Raw genomic sequence first — 26,775 nt, 5'->3', positions numbered from 1 at the left:
ATGGACTATTTTTCCATATTTTTATGTCTTCATTTCCTTTCATCAGTGTCTTGTGATTTTCAGTGTACAGGTCTTTCACCTCCTTGGTTAAATTTATTCCTAGGTATTTTATTCTTTTGATGCAATCGTAAATGGGATTGTCTTCTTAATTTCTTTCTGATAGTTCATTATTAGTGTGTAGAATTGTAATAAATTTTTATATGTTGATTTTGTGTCACACAGCTTTCCTGAATTCATTTATTAATTCCAAGGGTTATTTGGTGGAGTTGTTAGGATTTTCTGTATATAAAATCTTATCATTTGCACTGGCAGTTTTATATGTTCCTTTCTGATCTGGATGCTAATTATTTATTTTTTCTGGCCTAATCGCTCTGGCTAGGACTTCCAGTATTTTGTTGAGTAAAAGTGGCAAGACTGGCCATCCTTGTCTTATTCCTGATCTTAGAGGAAAAATAATCAACATTTCACCATTGAGTATGATGTTAGCTGTGGGCTTGACATATCTAGCCTTTATTATGTTGAGGTATGTTCTCCCTGTACCCAGTCTTTTGAGAGTTGTTTTGTTTTGTTTTTATCATAAATGGATGTTGAATTTTGTCAGATGTTTTTTCTGTATCTATTGAGATGATTATATGATTTTTATCTTTGATTTTCTTAATGTGGTATATAGTGCATTGATTGATTTGTGGGTGTTGAACCATCCTTGTGTCCTTGGAATAAATGCCACTTGATCATGGTGTATGGTCCTTCTAATGTATTGTTGAATTTGTTTTGGTAATATTTTGTTGAGGATTTCTGCATCAGTGTTTATCAAGGATATTGGCCTGTAATTTTCTTTTGGTTCCTTTCTTGTGGTTTCTTTGGTTCTTTTCTTGTGGTTCCTTTGTCTGGTTTTTGTATTGATAATATGGGCCTTGTAAAATGAGTTTGGAAGCATTACATCATCTTTTGTTTTGGGGAAGCATTTGGGAAGGACTGGTATTTATTCTTCTGTAAATATTTGGTAGAATTCACCAGTGAAGCCATCTGGTCCTGGACTTTTGTTTGTTGGGAAGTTTTTGATTAGTGATTCAATCTCCTTATTAGGAATTTGTCTGTTCAGATTTTCTGTTTGTTTGTTTATTTATTTATTTATTTGTGATTCAACCTTGATAGGTTGTATATTTCTAGGAATTTATCTGTTTCTTATAGTGTGTCCAGTTTGTTGGCATGTAATTGTTCATAGTATTCTTTTATGGTCTTTTGTATTTCCGTGGTATTGGTTGTAATGTCTCTTTCATTCCTGATTTTATTTGGTTCTTTTCTCCCCTGCCCCCTTTTTTTGGGTGAATCTAGCTAAAGGTTTGTTAATTTTTGTTTATCTTTTCAAAAAAAAAGCTCAAATCAATGAATCATGGAACACTTGGGGCATCTGGGTTCCTCAGTTGGTTGGGTGTCTGCCTCTGGCTTAGGTCGTGATCCTGGGGTCCTGGGATCGGGCCCCACATCAGGCTCCTTGCTCAATGGGAAGCCTGCTTCTCCCTCTGCCTGCTGCTCCCCCTGCTTGTGTTCTCTCTCACTCTCAGATAAATGAGTAAAATCTTAAAAAAACAAAAACAAAAAAACATACAAACTAATGATGTACTGTATGGTGACTAACATAACATAATTTAAAAAATTAAGAAAAAAAACCACTCAGCTCTTAGTTTAATCTTTTTAAATTATATTTTTAGTTTCTATTTATTTATTTCTAATATTTATTTTTTCCATCTTTTTGCTTACTTCGGGTCTTGTTTGTTCTTTTTCTAGCTGAGGTGTAAAGAAAGTTGAGTTGTTTGAGATCTTTTTTGTTTATCGATGCAGGCATTTATTGATATGACATCATTCTTAGAACTGCTTTTGTGGCATCGGAGAAATTTTGGTATGCTGTATTTTCGATTTAATTTGTTGCGAAATAGTTCTTTTAGTTCTCTTTGATTTCTTCTTTGATGCATGGCTGCTAACATTGCGTTATGTTTTGATTCTCCAAAATCTATATGCTTTTTTTTTCCTTACAGATCCCTAAGATAGTTGTCCTTTGTGTTTTGTTGAGAGTTTGTACATATTGTGTGTGGAAAGGTGTTCTTCTTTTTTTCTTTTTTCTTTTTTTTTAGGTGCATAGTCCTTGATACCAGAAGTCACTTTCTTAAATTGGGAACTTAATAGAATTAAGCAGTCAGAAATGGTTAAGAGAAAATTTGTGGAGCAAGTATCTAGCTAAGCTTTACAAATAGGTTTATGTTCTTATATGAAACATTTAGTCAGCTGCTTAATTTTTGTATTTCATTAGAGTAAATAGAGGTGTATAGTTTCTGTAATTAGCCATACGGAAGTGAAATTTCTGCTTATGGTATTTTCTAGTTATAAAGTAAATGGTGGCTTATAGCAATGGAATGTAGATAGTGTTTTCTATTTTAACAGTTACAGCCCTAATTTTATGTGTTTTCATGATTTATTATGATAAATAATAAAATGTTTCATGAATACCTAAGCACATAGTTCCTAAAACTTGTTCAGCATTTCTGAGTAGTATTTTTCTAACTATAGATAGCTGAAATGTTAGTGGTTTAGTGGGTAATGAAATCAGTTTAGAGGGTTTCCAAATAGCATTTTCAAAATGAAACATAATAAAGCTTGTCAAAGAACATGGCTCCAGGTAAAAAATTTTCTGTGGAACTTCGGGATGTGTATATCAGTTTGCAACATAGAAAGTATTTTTTACTGTGTTGTATGGTTTAAACAGTGACTACTCTTTTAGAGCACCTCCTAGTTAAAATCTGGTGTAAAACTTTACATTTTCTTTTTCCATTTTAAAAGGGTTAATATAAGGGCGCCTGGGTGGCTCAGTGGGTTAAGCCTCTGCCTTCAGCTCAGGTCATGATTTTGGGGTCCTGGGATCCAGCCCCACATCCGGGCTCTCTGCTCAGCAGGGAGCCTGCTCTTCCCACCCCCCCCCCCCGCCCCCGCCTGCTGCTCTGCCTACTTGTGATCTCTCTCTCTGTCAAATAAATAAAATTTTAAAAAATAAAAATAAAAGGGTTAATATAATCATAATTTTGGCTGATTTTGTGTGAGCTTGGAATTGTGGTTTACAAAGCACTTATGAGAATTTAAGCTTATGTTGAGATTATTACATGGAAATATGAGATAGAATGAAGAAGTCATATGTATAATGGATTATTTTAAGTCATTATATTTTGAACTGACATCTTGGTAACATCAAGTAAGAAGTAATGTTAGTGAGATGGGTAAGAACTATCACTTAAACAGTTTGGCTTGGGTTGAAAAACATTAAAAATATCAGTGTCTTATTTTTCTTGTGTTTTATGTTATTTTGATGACATTTAAATCTAGGAGGTTAAGATATAAGGACTCTCAGATTTAAATCTTAGTATGAAACAAGAAAACAAATATTAAAATGGTTACTGGTATTTTAATATACTATCTGCTGTATATAAGGCAACATTTTATTTTAAATAGAAGCAAATATAGTCGAGCTTATGTAAGTCAAAATGCTATACTAGATTGACTTGTTTTTTGTTTTTTGTTTTTTTTTTAAGATTTTATTTATATATTTGACAGACAGAGATCACAAGTACGCAGAGAGGCAGGCAGAGAGTGGAGGAAGCAGGCTCCCTGCTGAGCAGAGAGCTCCATGTGGGGCTCCAACCCAGGACCCTGGGATCATGACCTGAGCCGAAGGCAGAGTTTTTAACCCACTGAGCCACCCAGGCGCCCCTAGACTTACTTGTTTTACATGTAATTAAAATATTGACGACTGTTGGATTTGTTTCTTAGTTATGAGTCACAAAGGAATAATGATTCAATAGTATACTATACAGTTTTCACCTATGCGATGGGATTTTGGTTACTCCTATTTCTATTATTAGTGCCAGTTAGAGACACAGCCAACAATATAATGGTATGTTATAAACAATGTAAGGAATGACTTCTTTCTCAGCGTTTCTTTGTTTTTTTTAAGGACATTTATGTTTTTGAAGTGTAGGTGTCACTTATTTTTCCTGATGTTCCTCCATTTTTCTTTTTCTTTTGTTTCTTCATAATCAAATGGAGGTTATGATTTTTTGGCTAGAAAGCTACATCAGTGGTGTTGTGGTCTTTGTAAGGTATCATGGGCAGAGACACGGAATCTTGTGTTGCGCATTTGGGCGATACTGATTTTGACCTCTGGTTAAGATCTTTGTTTTCTTCACTGCATAATGTTTTTCTTTTGTAACTGACAAGTGGGGGTGGGTGGAGACTTCTGTGATTTTTCATTTCAAACCAAACTTTTCTGGACCTAGTATCCATTTAGTATCCACTGATGATTTTTAATTGAATCAATTTCTTAGAGAAGTTTTTATTTTGATTTTTATGTAACTTTAAACTTAGAGAAAAACTGCAATATTAATATAAGAAACTTTTCTATCTTCTTTGTTCCTAATTCGCCAATTGTTTACATTTTACATATTTAAACTGTAAAATGAGTATGAGTCCCTGTCTCAAGCAGTATTGATTTTTTTTGTCTCCTAGTTTTGCTTCAAAGGGTTTGTTTTCTTTTTCTTACTCTGTAGTTGTACAGAATTCTTTTATAATTCTTGTTCTTTCTGCATTCCCTCTTCATTTAAAGTTGCTGAATACTGATCATTTTCTGAGAAATTTTATGTGTGGGTGTGCATATGTGCATCTATACACATATGAACTTAGCAATCCTATTCACCTCTTAAATTGTTCCTTAAAATGGGCATGGGACAAATATTTTTAAATCACAAGGTTGCATAGAAAAGGCTCTAGAGTTAGGGAAGCCAATCCACCAGCTCCTTTTGTCATGACTCTTAAAAATTACCTTTCCTTGGGGTGCCAGGGTGGCTCTGTCGTTACGCATCTGGCTCTGGCTCAGGTCATGATCCCAGGGTCCTGGGAACAAACCCCACATGGGGCTCCCTACTTAGCGGGAAGCCTGCTTCTCCCTCTCTGGCTGTCTCTCTCTGTCAAATAAGCAAATAAAATCTTTTAATAAAAAATTACCTTTCCTTGTGAGTATTCTTTGATTCAGTTCAACAGATATAGAGTGTCTGCTGTGCTTAAAAGATACCGTAGAAAGAATCAAGTAGTTAAAATGCCTTAAATTTAAATTTAAATTGAATATACATTAAATTGAATATACATTTTCTTAATTGTTATTACCAATAACTCAGGAAGGTAGATAGTTCAGATAGATTTATTCCCATTTTATATGAAGAAATTGAGGTCTTGAAAGATTGTGACTTAACCCTGGGCCCAGTGAGTGACAGCTGAAGCATGAACCAAATTATAAGCTCAGGGCTCTTGTAAATTCTCCTTTACTCCCTTTATGCAGTGACTAAGGATGCATTAATTTATGCAAATTCCTGGCCACAATGAGGGTATGTTTTAATTCATTCATTTAGTATTTTAAGTGTTTCAAGGGCTGGGATAGGATCAGTAAAATAAGATCAAGACAGTATCTTATAGGTTCATATAGTAGCATATGAGTTAGGTGCTTTTCGATTAAGACAGTGACATATCAAAATGCTTGGGTATATGAGAGTGGTTACAGCATGCTTTTTCTTGTTTCATTGGTGGGTCTTTTGAACATGAGTGTTGAAAGTAGTGCTGGGCTGGGATTAGAGACTCCCACTTACTGTGATCTGTGAGTAAGATCAGTACGTTCAGGATCCTTACTTAATATGCACCATTAAATTGATGTTTTCCTTACGGGATTGTGGACTTAGTCCATGCACTATCTTCCCTCTTTTTACCATTACCCCTCAAAGGTTCAGTGCCAGAAAGAACAGGACTGTATCTTTATTTTCTCATCACATCCTCTCTTGAATAGATCATACTTTCATTGCTGTCTTTCCAGTTTGGCTCTGACTCACTGCTGTGATTCTAGCTGTTGAACAGTCTTTCAAGTTAGCAGTTAGTATTCTGATTAAGTAAAAATTGTCACGAGGCTGCCATTCTTAGTAGTGTAGCTAGGGCAGTTTTACTAAATCAGTAATTAGGCCCCTTTTGTTAGAGGCATATAACGATTGCATGTCATAGTCCTCCCTAAATATTGATATTTGAGATTTACTGGAAATTCAGTCTGAAACTTTATTATACTTCTAGTTTTGAGTTTAGAGAAACCAAACGTCAATAAAGTGACATTTGTACTGTTTTAATATTTTAGAAGAAAACTTAAACTGTTGTAGTCTGTCTTTACTATTTTTGCCTTACCTGATTAAATTTTGCTGTTGTGTTAATAAGTTCAAAGGAAATGTTCTAATTAGTTTCTGTCGTAACTGGGAACCATAATAAGTTAGAGTACTTTGGAAAGTATGATAACACCTGCTCACTAGTAAATATCAATTCTTTGTCTGGCTCTTTTCCAGTCTCACTAACTGTGTCTAAATGTGTGAACCTCTTACCATCTGGGTACTTCAATTTTCTTCTAAATTTAAACAAACAAAAAGTCTTCCCTGTATTCTACCTAATACAGTTTTGAAAGATAATGGGAGGTCATTAAAGTGCTAGCTAAAATCTAACTATTTAAAAATCATTGGCTTTAAATATATACTACCTTAAAATACTAATTTACTACTTAAAAGCCATTGACTCTTTTAGTGTACTTCATTGCTTAGTCTAAGACCTCTATTTTTAGAATACAGTGTATTTGAAGACCAACCTTCTTTGTTGAATTTGACAGGCATGGCACAAGGCCAGTGTGATGAGCCCAAAGGGAGAATTTGCAGAATATGCGGGTTGAAGGAGCCCCGGGACTGACTTTCCACGAAGTCCAGGCTATCTGTGTTCGTTCCCATGATGGGAGATTTGCTTCAAGTTGACTGTTTTCTTCCTTCTGTACCATCTGATTTCAGTCTGCACTTGTCTTTTATAGCTCGAGACCGTCGGATGGCAGCTTAACCTTCAGATGGCTCACTCTGCTCAGGCGAAACTGAAGTCTCCTCAGGCTGTATTACAGCTAGGAGTGAGCAATGAAGATTCCAAGGTAAGACATGGTATCTCACTGAAATGGTGTATTCTGTTTACTAGGTCTTGTACTTTATTGTTAGCAGGGTCTTTGCCCTCTGGATTGAAAATTTAAACACATTTAAATTAAATAAGGATTAACAAATTGACCGATCTTTATTTGTGATAGTTTTTGATATCGCATTGGCTTATTGCTTTATTATTCCTTTGAAGAAGTATCTTGTCTTGCAAGGTGCCTTCCTTGCAAGAGCATTTCATAGTATCACCTTTTAAATTCTGCAATGGGTAAACTTGGTAATGCCAGATAAAAGTAAGATTTTTAATGATTCAGGTACTTGTGGATATTTCTGGGTGTTTTAAGCTGCATATATATGGTAGAGGGAATATTGTTGCCTAACCAACACCTTGATTATGAACATAACGTGAATTGTATATTTGTGTGTGTGTGTGTGTGTGTGTGTGGCACTTGTGTGCATGTGTTTAAATCCCAATTCTTGCAAGATAGAATTTGGGATTCGTTTCTTCTTTTTTTTAACTGCTTGGTGATTTCTCCTTTAGTGTTAATTTCAGGAAGCTTAAACATGTTACCAAGTTTAAAGAGTTGTCATGGAGTTGTTTTTTTGTTTTGTTTTGCTTTGTTTTACTGTAGCATATAGAGAAATATATATTTCAGATATAAATAAAATCTGTTGTATTTTTATTGTAATTAATTATGTTTCTAAGATAGATAAAGGGAAGTAAGTTTTTCTCCCTAAATGAAGGAGACTTTGCTTCATTTTAAGACAAAACAGAGGTGATAATGAGGTAGAAAGATCCGAGGAAGGACAGATTACTATGTCTGGATGTGATCAGAGAATGAGGGGAGAATGTTATTGCTTAGAATGTGCATCGAAAGATGGGATACTTATTTGTTGGAACTTTCATGATGTATTATATCATGCACATTTTTGTCTTCCATATTGGTGAGACCAATACCTGGCCCACGTTCCATGTCTACAGAATTTTAGGCAATTGAGTTGGGTCTCACTGCATATAATTAATTCATCGCAGTGTGCCAAAGTATTTCATTTCACACATTTTAAGTTGGTAAATATAATACAGATAATAATATGTAAAATGATATAAATTTAGTGGTTAAGAGTTGCACTGACTAGTATATATGGTCTGGAATTTAGTAGCAATGTAGCTTAGGGCAACACTTTAATCTCTGAGTGGGGCAACACTCATAATCTTGATGGGTGTCAGTTTCTTCACCTGTAAAATGGGGATAATATTACCTGCCTCACAGGGTTTATGTGAAGAGTAGATACCCAATGTATGTAGTGCTTAGTTCAATGCCTAGTACTAGGTAGATGCTCAAAAAATGCAGGCCACTACCATCATCATCATCATTATCATCATCATCAATAAAATGTTCTTTGGCCACTGAATAAATAAATGTCTTTGTTTAAACTAAAGCTGACAGTAAACTTTTTTTTACTAATGGAGTTAATCTTTTCCCTTTTTTTTTACCTTCTTCCCCTGTTTTATTTCTTGATTATGTTTTTCATATTTAGGCTAACTGGGAGTTGGGGAGTCAAAGGACAGCCTGGAAAATCCTTTTTTTCTTCTCATGGACTAGGTAGGGAAGGCATTCCCTTAGGTTTAGCATAATAATCTGGAACTCCTTGGTGTAGACTAGGACTGTTCTGCGTGAAAACACACGTATGTACCTGGGTACATTGTACATTCTTACACACATGCATACATTCTCCAAGGGGCCGTACCCCTTGACTGTTGTATTTCTCATGACTACCATATGTTATGTCTGAGTAGCTAGATGCAAATTATAGGTGGGACGGATGCTATTTTGATCATATATTGGGTATACTCTACGTATTATGGTTTAGGCAATGCTTGACTATGGGATGCCTGAGTCCTCCCAGCTCCTTTATTATATCTTCAAAATATGTTTGTATGTCAGTTATATTTTTAGGCAGATGTGAAATTCAGCTCATTGGAGTTAGAGGCCTGAGTGCATTAGATTTTCCCATGCATTGCTAGTTTGAAATTTTGAATGAACCTTTGGTTATCCTTACAACTTGTAGAGCTAGAGAACCATTTTCTTTTTTTTAAGATTTTATTTATTTATTTGACAGAGAGAGATCACAAGTAGGCAGAGAGGCAGGCAGAGAGAGAGAGGAGGAAGCAGGCTCTCCGCCAAGCAGAGAGCCTGATGCGGGACTCCATCCCAGGACCCCAAGACCATGACCTGAGCCGAAGGCAGAGGCCCAACCTACTGAGCCACCCAGGCACCCCTAGAGAACCATTTTCATGGGCAAACAGACCCTTGGGAAGAAGAGCAGCAGCACACAAAAGCAAAGGATACTTTCAGGGGTGCCTGGGTAGCTTAGTTGCTTAAGCATCTGCCTTCGGCTCCAGTCATGATCTCGGGATCCTAGGATCAAGCCTCATGTCAGGCTCTTTGCTCAGTGGGGAATCTGCTTCTCCCTCGCCCTCTGTGCTCTGTCTTGCTCTCTCTCAAATAAAGCTTAAAAGCATTAAAGGATATTTTCATTTTGTATGTAGATTTAAGTGAACCTCTTTGTCCGAATTGCCCATCTTCCCTATAGCATTGTGGGGATTTGGCTGCTGTTTCTTTGATCTGCTAAACAGAAGACACTAAATGAAGTGTCTGCCCCCTGTCAGCCTGGACAGACACTTGTCATTTCCAGGTGATGTGTGTCCTAACTCTAAGGAACAGTTTACGGCTTTACCTCTGTTCTTTCAGTGAGCTGCTGCTGGGAAATGTACTTTTTGTTTTTGTTGTTTTCATTCTCTTTTGTATGATCTGGTACTCTATTCTTTGTACTTAAATGAGAGTTTGGGAAATCTTGAGCGGTTGGAATACTAGATGAAAGGGACAGGAATACGGAAGATGTTTTAAAAGCCACGTTTATTAAAAGAAGGCAGAGCTTTTATTCAAAGAACCATGAAAAGCTAACACCGGTTAATTTATGATGCAAAGTGTCTTAGAAGACAGTTTCCATATGATGAAATTGGCATTTGTTTAAAACAGGAAGCAGTAAATAAAATTCTCTTAAGTGTGTATGACACAGGGCAGTTATCCTGAAAATATACATGCATTTACATAATTCTGAGAGGATTAGTCGGTAAAAATCATGAGAGAGACTATTTTTGATGGTGTTTACTTTTGAGCTGCTGAACTGAAAACTTCCTGTAATTCACCGAAGTGTGTGGTTTCTAAGAGTCTTTCTTCTCATTCGCTTCCAACGTACACATGAAAAGTGTAGCCTGCAGTGAAGTTTTAATTGCTATCACATTAGATAGCATTGTTGTACTGGTCTCGTTTCTCTTGGAACATTCTTGTCTCAAGGCTTTCCTGTTTTGCTACTAATTTTATCATGAAAACTGGGTGATTGTAGCTTTTCCTACAGTATTTTGATATATATTCTTCTTGTTTGCAGTTAATTGTCTTAGTGTTTGTCTGCTGTATTTAGCAAAGTAAGATTATTTTTCTGTTCTGAGATATCTCAAAATGAAGGTTTTTTTTTTTTTTTTTGGTTTATTTCATTAGAGGGCAGTAGAGCTCTTTGCTTACCTAACCTCTGGCATTTACAGTGTTATTTGAAATAACATTCAAAATAATGTGTGAAGTCCGTAGTTGTGGGAAATGCTAAGTGTTCACATTTCTAATCTGTATGTAACAATAGAGTTCTCTTGTTTCCATCAACAAAATTAATGCCTATTAATCAGATATGTACAGAACAAATAAATGAAATCATTATGACTTCATTGTTTGTTAATTTCTTTATGATTATTTGCCAAAATACAATTTATTAAAAAGTCTTCAACAGTATTGACATTTTTGTTACATTCTGTCACTTGAATTAATTTCTTTATGAGAAAAGAGAACCAAATAATTCCCAAGATAGTTGAATGGCTCTAATAAGTTTTATAGTGTAACTAGTTCCAGGCTAATCATAGACAGTTGGAGTTTTTTATTTATAGAGAATAGCAATTTTATACTTAAGAAACATTGATAATTGTGAATATTCCAAGCACTTTAAGTTTGAATATTCTAAAAACACTAAAATATTTAAATTTTGCTATTAAGTGTGCATTATTGCATTTTCCCCAATAACTTTGCAATTACATCGTATTTTGTTAGTACAGTGGTTCTGAATTTTTTTTTTGGTACATCTTTTAAGAAAGAATCTTTGTGTTTCATTCTTTTCTCCTTTTGAAACAACTGGGATGAAAATCACCTTGAAAGGGAACTGTCATTTATTTATCTTACTGTTAAGTTGGAGTATGCTCGGGTTGCACGTGGTACTTTATGGATGGGTAATTATGATTGCAGCTGAGTTTAGGACTTTCGGTACCAGTTTTTTGAGTTAGAGACCTTTATTCTTATCTCCAGAATGGATGGCAAATTCTGTTTAGAATGAAGAAAAAGGAGGGAAAACCCTGTTTTAGTGCTTACCCTCTGCTAGGCATGATCTCTCCTCCATTAAACTACATCTTTGAGGTGTGAATTCTTATTACTATCCATATTTTATAAAAAGACTGAGAAATGGAAACAAATATGCCTTAAATTATTCCCTCAGGTTGTACAACTGAAAAACAGCAGAACTAGGATTTAAAACCAGACAATTTTACTTCAGAGCCCTGTGCTTTATTCATTGCTAAGGTACTCTATCTTTTTGCTTGTTTAATAATTTAGTAGTTGGTCCTGTGATACGTATATATGTTTGAGGGTGCTGAAAGCTGTTCCTTTTTTAAAAATTAATTAATTTACTTGAGAGAGAGAGAGAAAAGGAGGGGTAGAGGGAGCGGAAGAGAGAGAAAAGGGGGGGGCAGAGGAAGAGGGAGAGGGAGAGACAATCCCAGGCAGACTCTGTGCTGAGCATGGAGCTCAGCCTGAGGCTCGATACTAGGAACCCGATACCACGACCGATACCACGACCGGAGTGGAAACCTAGAGTCAGATGCTTAACCTGCCGCGCCAGCAGGAGCCCTGAAAGACAAGACAAAGAATGTCTTATCATTGTTGGTTGTTGTTCTCCATAAAGTGATAGGTATGCGTATTCTAAATTTCCGTTTCTTTTTCTTTGTTTAAGTTGAAGTAATTTTACACTTTAAGTGAATGAGAGATACTACTACACACTTTCACACAGTAAGTAAAGTTGCGTGTTTGGATGTTATCTCCATTCAGTAGAGCCTCCATTAATCAGCACCCTTCACTCTCACAGCTGCATGGCATCATTGGTGTTGGCACCTCATGAACAAGGAAGTAGGCCATGTCATTGAAAAGAAAACATCCTTAGATCTGTTTATGACAGATATCTTAGAAGAAAATATATATGTTGTTCAAATTATGAACTCTTGTAGTAGAAATTTAAAGTAGTTTGATCTCCTTTAAAGTGATGTTTGTACTGACTGATTCTGAAGGTCCTTCAAATTTCTCTGAGCTACTCTAATAAGCAGGTCTGAATTTTACAACTATTGTACTTTCTACAAATCTAATCTACACAGTGAATAAATTTCAGCGTATTCCCTTGATAATTTCTGTTTATTTTTCTCTTGTATAATAGCTGTATTTTTATAATGGACATTTTCGGAAAATATGGGGGAAAAATGTGGGTTAAAACCAAGTATAATTCTAATACCCACAACACTTGTTTGGTTTTGCTCTAGGACCTTCCAGTTTGTTTTGTTTTGTTTTGTTTTTTCCTATGGAACTCTTAACTTATGAGTGGTTTTTTAAAAAATAGTGATTACATTTGGTTGAAGCACAGAGATTGAGGTTTTATTATTATTGTTCAGTACTCGGTATGGTTATGATAAGATAATCTTATTTGTTAGAATTTTTTCCCATTTTGATAAGAAGCAGTTTTTACCTTTTCTATGACATGCTCTCTGTGATCTGAAGAAACAGTCTATAAAGTCTTGGGCTTTTTACTCACTGATTTTGATGAGCAATTTTATAAAATGAGCTTTGCCTCTGACAGTTCCGTATCAAGATACTAATTCTCATTTGTACAGTATGGGATGTTATTTAGGGTTCCGAAAATTTTGAAGACATGTCGGTGGTTTTTCTTCTCTAACCAAATGATTGATAAATATTGTCTTTCTTTTTAAAAAATTGTGAATTTTTTTAATTACTGAAGTTTTATATGTTTATTATAGAAAACTTGAAAATTCCAGAGATATATAAAGAGAATCTCATAGATTTACCCCCAGGACGTAGCCAGTCTATTCGATCTCTTTTATTTTGGTGTTTATTCTCCAAATACTTTATTTTGAGAGTGGAATCAGAGGAATTCTTTGATTTTATGTATAACTGCTTTTCACAAATCATGCAAAACCTTTTCCATATTGCTTCAAACTTACCATGAATGTATTTTAAATGACTGTGTCATGCTTTGGCTATGACATACTATGATTTTGTGACAGTTCCTTTATTGTCAGATAATGGGTTTGTTTCCAGTATTTTCCTATTAAATTGTGATAAACATCTTTGTGTATATTGAGTAGGTGCTTAACAAACATGTACTGAATGATCGATGAATGAATTAAATGAATGAAGGAAGCCTCCTTGGTATAAAAGGTTGTTCTCCAGGAGTATAATTAGTAGATGAAAGGTCATAACCTAAAAAAGGTCCTTTAAGTTTCATAAATGGCTTTCCATAATTCTTTTGCAAACACACACAGAAACCCAAAGGTCGTATCCAAAGAATTTAAGAGCTTTTAAAGAAGAGTGTAACATTACCATCTCAAATACAGGTTCTTTGATAACTAGTTAATTACTTTGGATAATTTTAGGGGACCAGTAGAAGCTCAGGTACTTCTGTAATATTAGAGAGCCCTTGATTTTATAATTTCTGTATTCCAGTAGTGTACAAATTAAAAAGTTTTCATTATATGTGTTTTATTTTATTATAGAACATGCAGAAGCAATTTGATCAAATACTCCGGCAGTTAGGGAAAATAGAATCAACCCTTATTTGTGAGATAATTGCCCAGATACTCTGGGAAGAAAGCCTGGTTCTTTGGAATCAAATTTAAGTATCGCTAAAGCTTTGTGGCTCTAGTTTTCTGATTCTTAATTTTGTTTTGTGTCCTTTTTCATTGTAATCAATTTCTCAATGTTAGTGCCCTTCAGGTGTTGTATTTTCTACATAAAAGCAATATAAAATGTTTTTCCTCAGTTTAGTGTATTTTTTTTTTTTAGTTCTGTGGTCAGTTGGACTTTCTAAAAGACTTTATGTATATAAGTACCTTGATGTGTTCTGATCATGTATGTAGTGAACCCATAGTGAACCCCCTTGTGTCTGAGAGTGAGTGTGTGTGTGTTAAACTTTCATATTTTAGCCTCCCTAATGGAAACTCTGCATTTATCCATGATAAGACTTTATAAGCTAAAAGAAATATTGTTTTGGACACTATCTTTGATGGGTAAAAACAAGCAGAATATTGATACACATTAGAGTGTATCAATTGATACACAATTGAGTATTCATGTGGAGGAAGTGATAAAAGAGTCTTGGAGAAGAAAATCCTTTTTAAAAATACTCCAGAAAGTTCATACATTTGAGAATTAAAATACCATCTTTTTACTAACATTCTTTTGAAAAATGTTGTGGGATTCCAAAGTAGGGAAACAAATAATACCACCCTTGTTTGTCTTTCTTATCTTTGTAAGCTTTTTTTTAACTTTTTATATCCAGAGGCAATTGATAATTATAGTATTTCACAGACCTAGTAGAACATATTTAGAAATACCTTTACATTTTGTTTAATGTATTTCTGTGGATTAGAGATGACAATAATGGAAACCTGTGGTTTAAGTATTTTGAAATAAAAGTGTTTATAATGAATTAGACAGCTGAGCAAATAAAATGCAGTTTCATAAATTAAACAGTAACTTTAGGCAGTAAACTTAAGGCAGATACTTAACATCAAAACGCTTTAAATAGCTCAAATTCCATTCAAAAAATATTATTAAACATTGCCTGTGTAGGAGATACTAGACAAGGTATTACTGAGATGGAGAGTTTTATTTTTCATCATGGAGCTTCTGTTCTAGCAAGCCAGGAAATAGAAGTTTAGTGATTACTACAGAAGAGGAAATATATGGAGCTCTGGAAACTGACAGCAAGGAGTTAGAGACTATGACAAGCTGGGGAGTTTCAGATGAGGGAAAAAGCACATGAAAAAGGATAGAGACTTACCTTTTAAGTGTGTGGAGTATGACATAGCGCTGATATCCAGGTAGAGATGGTTGGCCATTGGGGCTTGGGAGAAATTATAGACTAGAAATTGAGATTTGGAAATCGTTAAGGTTTAGATTATATTTTCAGTCATGAGACTGGAGGAGATCAATCACTTAGGGACAGAATATAGAAATTTATGAGCTCCTAAATTTAAAAGGCCAGTACAGCTTATGACAGTGATTGGGAAGGAACAGCCAGAGACTGAAGGAAGAACGTTTCTTGGAGAATGAATTATGTCACATGCCGCTAAGGGGTAGAAGAGAAAAAAATAAATAAATTATTTCATCTCTCCCTCACAGCTATGAATTAGGTGCTAATATTTCCCCTAGTTTGCTCAGTGGTTAAATCTCAGTACCTAGGTTGGGTCCTAGAAACTGACAGAGCCAAGATTTGAATCCAGGTCCATCTCACTTAATAACCTGAACTTATAATTACTATTCTGTGGTTAAAAAAAAAAAAATGAATTTAGTGACATGGAGATCATTGGTGAGCACTGTCTGGGGCCAGGAGGAGATGTTTAAGTGGAAGGCAGTATGGAATGCTGTTGAGGGGTCAGGAATCAGATAAGTGAGTAACCGATTTGATTGGTTGGACTTCTCTGATAACTTTGACAATTGTAATCTCAGATACATTTGAGAGGAAGTAGAAACCTGATTGGATTAAATTGAGGAGAAAATTGGGGATTAAATTGGGGACACCGAGTGTAAGACCCCTTCTAAGTAACTCTTTCAAGAAGCACAGAGATAGGACAGTCCGTGTAGGGGGGGTGGATTTAGTGAGTGCCGAAGGGAGAGGAGGTTGGCATGTTGCAGATCCGTCGGGAGAAATGGATAACGTAGGATAGAGAGGGCTATAATTACTTGGAGAAAGTGAGAAGATCCAGAGCTGGAATGGAAGGGTTGGATTGTGATGGGAGTGGGAACCTACCATTTGTTGTAATAGGAAGTAAGGAAGAGTGTGGGTGAGGTAGGTAGTTTTGGGTGTTAGAAGAGGAAGTTGTGTCTCTGATTGCTTCTGTTTTCTCCAGACAGTCATTTGTTGGGAGAATGGGTAGGTCTAGGAGGCTTGAGAACAGAGGAGAAAGTATGAAAGAGTTGGTATACGGGGAAAATGAATGAACTAGTTATTTTAGTCTACTTTGCTGTGTTGGACAGTGCTGATTGCCCATTTGAGATTTGTGGCCATGGATTTAAAATGAGAACTGTTAGAAGGTTGCACATTTTTCTTGATCCATTTTTAGTTGCTTTGGTCTAGAGGTAGAATAGATGGATAATTGGATTTAAGCAGGGTTTCATCTTTGCCCGGTGTTATCAGATGAGGGGAAAAAGGGAGAAAGGATGGCGTACACACACATGCACACACACATACACATGTGAGTGGTTCTAAACGGGTCAGGTGGAAAGTGAGGCTATGATATGTGTTGGGGGTGGGGTGATGGAGGGGAACTGGCTGGAAACAGCTGGAACCCTGGACCATAGCCTCCCTAGAGTAGTTTGTGGTACAGAGGACCCCCAGAGGGACACATTAGTTCCGGGATCACTCGGGGCTTTTTTTCATTTGAATCTTCAGACTTCTATGGCTTGGTTTGGTGTATATCGTATCCTTTAAGAGGGAGAAGTAGATAAAAGTAAGACTGAATATCTGTTCTTAACTTTTATCCCTGCATCCACTTGGAAACTGAAGTGGTCCAAATATACGAAGATTTGCTCTATGTCGTAGGAGTTCCTCATGTGTGGCCGGTGGCTACTCCTTGATCTGTTGCTTCCCTGGTTGATGACATACCCAGCAACTGTAGGAAAATACTGGAGTCATTCATAACAAGCCCTCTAGGCCAATGATACTATAGCTAGAAATCAATTAAAATGTGAATGTTTTATATTTCAATTGAATTTATTGGTTTTTGAATATCTTTGGTGATTTTCTGAATTGCTTTTCTAAATCTAGTATTTTAATTTTGGGATGGCATTATAAATTTTATTTTTATGTTTTTTAAAGATTTTATTTATTTGTCAGAGAGCGGGCACAAGGAGGGGGAGAGGCAGGCAGATGGAGAAGCTGGAAAGAGGGAGAAGCAGGCCCCCTGCTGGGCAAGGAGCCTGATTTGGGGCTCGATCCCAGGACCCTGAGATCGTGTCCTGAGCTGAAGGCAGACACTTAACCCACTGAGCAACCCAGGCACCCTGGCATTATAAATTTTAGATTCAGGACACAGTAAAGATGGCTAGATTAGGTTTTCTCATGAGTAAATTACATTGTTGAATATTGAATCAGTCCTAATAATTTTGGCACAAAAAGGAGTTGACAAACACTTTTCTTTCCTGGCCTAGCTTTTTGGTTTTTTTTTTAAGTTTTATTTACTTATTTGAAAGAGAGAGTGCAGGAGAGAGAGAGCAGGCATACAAGCTGGGGAAGAGGCAGAGGGAGGAGAGAAGCAGGCTCTCTGCTGAGTAAGGAGCTTGACGTGGGGCTCGATGCCAGGACCCTGAGATCGAGACCTGAGCCGAAGGCAGATGCTTACCCAACTGAACCACCCAGTCGCCCTTCCTGGCCTAGTTTAAATGAGATTTTAGCACTTCTGGTGTGAGGTTGCCATATGAATGCTTAAATATATCTTTAATGGATTATGTAAATCGTGTTTCTTTCAAATTTTTTCTTTATATGAGAATCATTTAGAGGAAATTAAACATATAAGGAAGAGGAGTCACTTTTATTATATAAGATACTTCTCTCAGAGCAAATTATTGGGCACTTTTGACTGTTCTTGTGATATTTGGGAAATAAAGATTCTTCTAATATGTTCACATATAAAATCTCTTTATTTTTATTTTAATTTTTTTTAGCTTTTCAATTGTCTTTTATACTTATCATCCAGCATTATGTAATCTTTAAAAAAAAATCTCATGTCTGTATATAAAGTGCTTTAAGGTTTTAATCATATCCTCAGATCTTGGGTCACCTGCCCTCTTACCTGGACACATGGCCATCCCCAGATGCTGTGTCGTTCCGAGTCTGTGGCAGGTTACTTGTTTGTATGTAGCAGCAACTCGGCGTCACCAGTTTTGTTTTCGGTCTGTCTTTGGATGACATGTTTGTGAGTCAGTCAGTGCATGGGGAGGAGTCATGTTCAGTCACCTTATATAACGGGAAATGAAATTCATGAGCAGTGGGAATATGTCCTTACCCTGGCTTTTAGATGAACGAAGCAGTAGCGGTAGGGGCTGGAGAAGCAGAGTTATCCTCAGTAGTTTTTGTTAATGCATGAGGTTCTCAAACAGAATTTGTTCCTTCCTTCCTCTCTTCCTCTTTCTCTCTCATTCTCTTCCCTGCCCCCCACCCCCGCCTTCCTTTCTTCTTTATAGTGGAGGAGAAGTGTAGTTTCTTTCAGAGATAACTCTCAAGGAGTTAGAATCATCCATCTTAGCAGGGTAATTTTATCTAAACTTAAAATGCCACCACTTCCTTAATAAGGACAATGTAATAAATACTTCAAAATAACCCTTTTGTAATTCTCTGCAGTAAAACAGAGAGAGTTATTCAGGTGCAACTTTATTTATGGAATGAGTAAAGGCTCATGAGATTTTCCAGCAAAAAGAGATGTTAAATGGATTTGGCAATGGAATGTTAGATATGACATCAGAAATGCAAATGGCGCAGAAAGACGATAAATTGGACTCATCATAACTGGAAACTTTTGTGCATCAAGGATGTTATGAAGAAAATGAAAAGATAACCTAAAGAATGGGAGAAAACATTTGCACATCATATATCTGCTAAGGGATTTGTATCTAAAGTATTTGAAGAACTCCTGCAACTCAACAACAAAAAGACAACTCAAATAAAAATGGGTGAAAGACTGATAGACATTTCTCCAGAGAAGCTGTACAAATGGCCACCAAGCTCATGAAAAGATACTCCGCATCATTAGTCATTAGGGAAATGCAAATCCAAACTATACTCACTGGGCTGGCTATAATTACAAAGAGAAAAGGAAGGAAGGAGGACAAAGGAAGAACATAGGTGGGGGTTAGAATGGGGAGATATTAGGACCACTGTGATTACTGATGGGGTTGAGCCACTGTGGAAAATATTTTGTTAGTTCCTCAGAAATTCAAACACAGAGTTATATGACTCCGCAACTCCAGTCATAGATATATACCTGTAAGGACTCAAGTAAGTACACGTGCGTATGTGCAGGTTGATAGCAGTACTAGTCACCATAGCCGGAAGGTCGCAAATGTCCATCAGTGGATGAATGGATAAACAGTGTGTGGTTTATACATGCAATGGAATATTAATGACCCGTAAGAAGGAGTGAGGTACTGATACATGCTACAGTGTAGATAAACCTCAAAGACTTTTGCTTACTAAAAGAAACCAGACACAACAGGTCACATAAGTGATCTGACTTATATAAAATATCCAGATTAGGCAAAGCCATAGAAACAGCAAGCAGATAGCAGTTGCCAGCGCCTGGGGGCAGGGAAGATGGAGGAGTGACACCTTAAAAGTTTTGAGTTTGTTTTTGGGGTGATGAAATCTTCTGGAATCAGATAGTGGTAATGGTCGCACAATTCCGTGAATGCATTAGGAGCCACCAAATTGTATTACAACAATAAACTTGAGAGAGAGATCAAGAGAATAAGGGAAACCAACTTTAGGAATATATATTTTTTAAAGAATGATTTATTTATTTGAGACAGAGCAAAAGAGTGTGAGCTGAGGGAGAGAGAGAGAGGGTCTCAAATAGACTCTCCACTGAGCCCGATGGGGGGGGCTTGATCTCCTGACCCTGAGATCATGACCTGAGTCAAAACCAGTAGTTGGACGCTTAACCAACTAAGCCACTCAGGTGCCCCCCTGACAGTGGGAATATTTCAACCTTCTGTATTTATTGATGAGAAAACTCAGGCCCAGTGAGGTTAAATGATAGTTCAGTAGATTATTGGCACAGCCAGATGAGACCCTAGTCTGACATAGGAGAGGGGACATGGATCGAAAGGGACAAAACTGAATTTAAATTCTTGGAATATGGGCAAGAATCTGAATATTTCTGCAACAGACTTCCAAATTTGAAAATGTGGCTGGTAATACAGATCAAAATTATTGAAGAATTGAGATAACATCAGCGAAATGCCTATTCGAGTGAGTCTCACATAGTAGGTACTTAATATTAATTGAATTTGAATTTGCATTGATATGGTTTAACCTTGTGTTAGGAACATAAGTAATCCTGGAAAATATTTTGAGGAATATATTATCTTGGAAAATAGTTGAGTACTGGGTTGATAACTTGTATAAGAGTTTGCTCTTTTATTTTTTTTATTAACATATAATGTATGATTTGCTTCACGGGTACAGGTCTGTGAATCATCAATCCTACACAATTCCCAGCACTCACCATAGCACATACCCTCCCCAGTGTCTATCACCCAGCCACCCCATCCCTCCCAACACCCCATTCCTCCCCACCGCCCCCCCAGCAACGCTCAGTTTGTTTCCTGAGATTAGAGTCTCTTATGGTTTGTCTCCCTCTCGTCTCCCTCTCTGGTTTCATCTTGTTTCATTTCATATTGTTCAGTATTACCATATTCTAGTTTGTAACCATTGAGATTGAATTGTCTGTAGCCATCATCTTTTAACAAACCACTGCTTCTTTTCTCTTAATTAGTAGAAAGGATTCTCAAATGAATATAGAGGAAGAATACTGCTTCTGTAATTGCTAATATTGCCTTGTAGGCGACTTGAACTCCCTGTGGGATTTTTTTTTCCTCCCACAGTGACCTTTCATAGAGTATGTGCTCTGAAAGAACAAGTCCACAGGGGTAGCATGGCAATCTGCCAATTATCAGTGTAATTTTCTGTGATGTTAAATCATCTTTGCATTTATTTGACCATTCTCAGTGACAGTATTTTGTGTTTACTTAGTAGCTTTCAACTACAGGGCTCAAAATTCCTTGCAAATACTGAGCCTCAAAACATTCCTTTGAGGCGGCATACTGTAATTATCCTTATGGGTTAAGAGAGGAGGAGGATGGTATCCTTTAACTGTTAATGCTGTAATAAGAGAAGAAATCATCTGCAAAAAATAGGTTGCTAGTTATAGGATGGTTTTGTCTTCAAATGAGAAACTGAAAGTTTTTCTGCCTTATTAGATGATGCTCACAATTTTCATCCCCATTTTTATTTGGCCATTTTTTCCTACTTTTCAACTGATTGTAAGGTGTATTGACTCCTTTTGTTTCTAAAGTACAGGAAAATAAGAAAACTGTAAGCATGTATCCAAAGTAGTTTTATCCAACTATGTAAATTTATCCAGCCTTTTTGCTCTAGACACATGAGTAGAATAATTTATATATTTCCTTTTTTTAAAGATTTTATTTATTTATTTATTCATTTGAGAGAGAGAGAGAGCGGGGTAAGTGCAGAAGGTCAGGAGAGAGAATCTCAAGCAGACTCCTTGCTAGGCACAGAGTCCCACATGGGGCTTGATCTCCTGATGCAGATATCAGCAAGAGTCAGACGCCCAACTGACTGAGTCAACCAGGCAGGTGCCCCTATATGTTTCTTAGCTTTGAGAGCAAGTACTATATAGTCAGTCATAATAGTCACTATGTAGTCACATAATAGTCACGTCCTCAGGTATTTTAGGTTGGCATGGAAGTGACCACTTAATAATATTGCTGCCATGTAAGTGTATTTATGCTTCTCTTTGATGATGTGTTTTAAGAGCAAAGTACTACCTAATCCTGTATCTTTTGGCTCTTTCTTGGTCTTTGGAGATGGGGAGATATCCTACTGGTTAAGATACAGAACAAACTTAAAAATACAGTTTAAAATGGGGCCTACTTAATAGTAATTCCTAAAAAAAGACACAACATGACTCACAAACAAATTTAGTTTGTGTTAAGAAGCAAACCCCTGAGTTGCCTTATGTAGGTTTAATGTGGGTCAGGGCCCATTTGGAGGCCGAAGGGACATCTTAGCTGAGCTACGTAGTTGTTGCTTCTGCAATTGTCTTTTGTTGAATTCCCATCAGCCTGGGTGGGGGGAGCTGATCAGAACCCAGTCTCAGTATCTGCAGCGCACAGACCAGGAACAGCTACACCGACCCTACCATGTTCCGCCAATCAAGAGGATGATGGTAATTGATACCGTTTATTGACCACTTAATATATGCCAGGTATAATTCTTTGTGCTTTTTTGCTTTGTCTTGTTGGACCCTTGAAGTTAATAAACAGTGGAGTCACTTTTTATTATTTGCCCAGGGGGACTGAAAATAATTTACAATTTAATAAAGTAGCCACCGTGCTTCCCCAGTGATTACTTTTCACCTGTCTTTAGTGAGGCCCATGGCGAATGCCTCTTCTCACAATCTTTATGGTTTTATCGTGCTCTTAAACATTTTGTTTGGAAAGCCATGAAAATCTCCTGAGGGTAGGTGATTTATTTCCCTTTGCCAAGTGTGCAGAGTGAGGGAATGACCTTGATAGAGATCAGACTGAGAGTTGGTCCTGTTCTTTTCTGGCGGGGCTGTCTGGGTGATAAAGTACATGTAGTACCAGGGAATCAGAGAATTTCTGGTAGGAAAAGAGTCTGTACTGAATTTTTCTAGAGCACAGCTCCTCCGCTGAAGTGCAAGTAGTTAACAGGTCACCTGAGATACCGACTGCGCCCTTAGGGCCCTGGGCAGCAAGGCCATGTCCACGGAGCGCTGTTCCCGGCCAGTCACCCAGCCTCAAGCTGAATTGCTGATTCTCCACACTGCAAAGTACGAAGATACCGTATTTTTTTTGTCCAAGACATGCAGTCAGGCTCCGGAAACATAATTACCCTCCAAAATGGAAAAGAAGTAGAAATCGTACTTTATCTTTTTTTTTTTTAAAAAACCTAATTCTCTCTCACCTATTACTTAATTCCCCAGGGGTGGGAGTATGTTGGATTTAGACCTTGAAACTTGTATTTAGTCGCTCATTGTTGTGATCTCAGAAGTTAGCAGTATGACTTGCATACACGTAGAAGCATTTCCTGACTGCTGTGTGTCCTCACTGATTGTGTGGATTAACAGAGGACAAACTTAATCTGTTTTCGGAGGGTGCTTGTTTTTGCCTCCGTTATTCTTTTGGGGGAAGTTTGGGTTACTAGTTGTTTTAGGTGATTTTTGAAGCTCTGGTGCAAAAATTCTTTGACACAGTAAGACATACTTTATCATTGATTAATGTACATTAAGTGGTTCATATGGCAAGTTGACCCGAATCAACTTCAGAGTGGATTCAGAGACCACCGTTATGAGTCCTGCAGTCTCATTTCTGCCAGCCTCTCCCACAAAACTTCTTAGTCTTCTTTTTGCACATTAATGTTAAAAAGAATGATGGCCACTTTTTTTTTTCTCTCACGTACAATGACACCTCATCTTAGGGAGATGCAGGTTTTAGAGTCCAAGGCCTTGCAGGTGCTGATGATCTCATAGAGACCAGACTATTCTCAGGCAGAGGGAGTCCCTTAGGAATGCGCCGCATGGGATCCCAGCATCACATTCCTGAGTAAGTCGTGTCACCTGTGTTACTGCCCTTCAGGACTTAGTTAAGCAGTCTGCCAGCTCTTCAGTTGAACATGGAGAGTTCACGTATGTGTCTTAGCTCTTGAACCACTGTCAGCCCACAGGGGCCCTCAGCACGCTTTGACTGAGATACTAAAGATGGACATTTTTCACCCCACGCCGGGACTTACATTCGTTCAGGGGAATGGTGGGCCTAATTGCCCCCATGATTCAGTTCTCTGTTTGCAAAGTGTAGAGTTGAAGTATGTAAGTGAATCACAATAGTTGAATTCACATAAATCCGCTATCATGTCATTCCCTTGTATTACCTGATGACTTGTGCTGTACGCGCTTTGTCTCTCAGATGTTTCACTTATTTATGCCTTCGCAGTCTTCAGGCTCCTATTTCTTAGAATTTAAAAGTACTGCTGTGTTCATTAAGAAAGTCTCCTGCCTATTACCAACCTCCTACTGATTTATAGGATTAGAGCCTGTTAGGAGAGAGAAAGGTTTCTTAAATAGAAGCTCACTGGTATTCTGTATTTTTTTTAGCTGAATATATTCCTAGGGAATGTTGCAGGTAAACATTCTGTGTGCCCAGTGAAAAAGGGAAGGGGTAAGATTGTGAAGGTGTAAGCTGCTAATTTTTAAATTGACAGGGAGGAGTGTGAGTATATTGACTTAATAGCTACCAGTTTAAAGAATACAAATTCTAAAAGGATTCTGTTTCCCTCCAAATATATTGAGCTAGGTTCTGTTGCTAGCAGCCAAATAATTTTAATTGGATTTAGATTCAGATATGACTGTCTCCCATAGTTTCCACTCTTGGAGCCTCAACTTATGCCACTTTGTACAGTAGGGGTTTGCCTTAATTCGTATTAGCAACATTAATCACCTGGTTTTTTTTTTTTTTCTTCTTCATTCTAGGCCATTAAAACATAACACATTCATTAGTGTAAGAAGAATTCTGAAAGTCAGTTATCCTCACAAATTAGGATCTGAAAGTTTTGAAAACAGCTGTTAGGTTTAATTTACTGTATTTTAAGTGGTCTGGTTGAAGATTACTATTTGTGGTTGTTTTTTCTTCTGTTTTGTTTTCCCATGTCAGTATCCTTGCAGACTTTGTTCCCACCTAGCTGTGTGTCCTGGGACAAAGCATTTCACCTCCCTGATCTTGATGCTTTCCTGCCCAAATTAAAGGGCTTGCGTGAAATGGTTTCTCCCATCCAGCTCATGAATAACTCCATACATACTAGATTTGACAGACAATGCAGAGTAAGGCGAACTGAAGGTGGCATTGATATGCAGTGAAAACAACTCAGGTTTCAGAATCACACTATTTGCCTCTCAGGAAGGAAGTAGCTGAAGAATCTCCAGCAGGTTACTTATCTCTTGGAGGCTCAAATTCTAATCTGAAAATTTGGACAATAATAGCTACCTAACAAGGTTTGTCCGAGAATTAAATATGATATGAAATGTAAAAGTGTCTATTACTGTACAGTTTAGTTCACGGGTGTCTTTATCCTTTAAAGATAAGGTTAAGACAGAAAAATTGAAATATCCTGCTCTTTACAAGGCCATTACTGAGTTCTGCCAAAAGTGGAACTAGCTGTGCAAGTAGAAGACATAAAGAAGATAATTCTTTGAATTTGCAAATATCCTCTAATATCTTTAGGATAGATTGCTATTTGACAGCAGTTGGAAGAAAATATTTAAGAGACATCTAGGTCTGTCACAAGACCTTACTGAACTTTTTTCATTGGTGCTAGTAACCTTCTTTTCTTTTTCCTGACGCCTTTGAACTTAAGTCAGAAATGAACACTAGGTAAACATTCATGCAAAAGGCTGGATCCAGTTCAGTTCCTTTTTGAATGACTCTGGACTAATCACTTAATAGCTACTTACATCTCTAGAGATAATGTCAAATTTAGGAGTACTAAAATATACACAATATTGTGACTATGTAAAGGAAATTTGTTATATATTTAGAAATAAAAGGTCAAAGAATATGTACCATCAGAACATTTTGGAGGAAATGGCTCACTCATACAGGCAGATAGTATAGCCGATAAATTTGCCAGCATTTTCGGTTAGTACCTCATTGGTAGGCAATCTTAATGCAGTGGACTGTCTTTTGAATTTGTGGCTATAATAGTTGGTATCTTCTAAAAATATCTGGATGTTTAATTATAATCTGGCATGCGTATAGCCTTAAGCTGACTGTATTGGGTAATTATCAAGTATTTTATATACTGATTTGTTAAATACATTATTGATAGATTAGTTATAGTTGTGGTGTTTGAATTTATGCTTTGTTTTGTTATCTTCTGTTAGGATTGCAAAATCTTTTATCACTGGTGTTGGGGTAGTCATTTGGGCTTATTGTGTTACTTGTGTAACTTTTATGTAGAAAAAGTCAGTAAGATTCTACAATGGAAAAATTTAAAAAGCTGCATGCTTAAGAGAAAGCTTATCCTTATGTTTACAGTAAATGAGAGAATAGTACTTTGAATGTTTGATGAATGCAGGACTTTGGCAATAGTTACTGAGTATACCTGCTCAGTTTTAAGTTAAAAGAAGTTAGAAGTAGATTAGAGTATAAATTATTATGGAAAAATGTATAAAAGATAAAAGGAAGATTCTAGACATTCTAATTTCACATTTGTAATGAAGTTATGAAAAGTTAAATGAAGTCTTTTCAAATTTTGAATTTCTAACCAGGAAAAAGTTGTTTTCTATGAATATTTCTTTCAAAAAAAAGCCACTGACTTGGTTCTTAAATATTTAGACTAAGTCCTGTAGAAGTTTCATCTGAAATGGTTGTAGAAGCATGCAGCATTAATAATTGAAATATAAAATCAGCATAGTGTTTGGATCTTCTAAAGCTGGTTCATGAAATTTGCCGAGTGCAATTTTACCCAAATGTATGTGACCCTGAGAATTTTTTCC

The 26,775-nt window shown here is 36.7% G+C and overlaps 1 protein-coding gene across 2 annotated transcripts in view; it reads left to right on the top strand.

Moving 5' to 3' along the window:
- The window catches only part of COMMD10 (COMM domain containing 10), a 193,703-nt gene that overhangs the window by 31,020 nt on the left and 135,908 nt on the right, over window positions 1-26,775 (top strand). The window contains exons 5-6 of one of the 2 annotated variants that reach the window (XM_047730763.1): window positions 6,920-7,030; window positions 12,135-12,158. In XM_047730763.1, coding sequence (XP_047586719.1) covers window positions 6,920-7,030; window positions 12,135-12,143 — 120 coding nt within the window. In that variant the 3' untranslated portion in view covers window positions 12,144-12,158. Of the gene's footprint in view, window positions 1-6,919; window positions 7,031-12,134; window positions 12,159-26,775 lie in introns of those variants that run through there. The other variant, XM_047730761.1, reaches the window with a different exon arrangement.

The sequence above is a fragment of the Lutra lutra genome, chromosome 5 (genome assembly GCF_902655055.1).
Source record: "Lutra lutra chromosome 5, mLutLut1.2, whole genome shotgun sequence".
Taxonomy (NCBI): Eukaryota; Metazoa; Chordata; class Mammalia; order Carnivora; family Mustelidae; genus Lutra; species Lutra lutra.
Note: the sequence above shows the minus strand (reverse complement) of the source record. Positions and strands in the feature narration are given on the sequence as shown.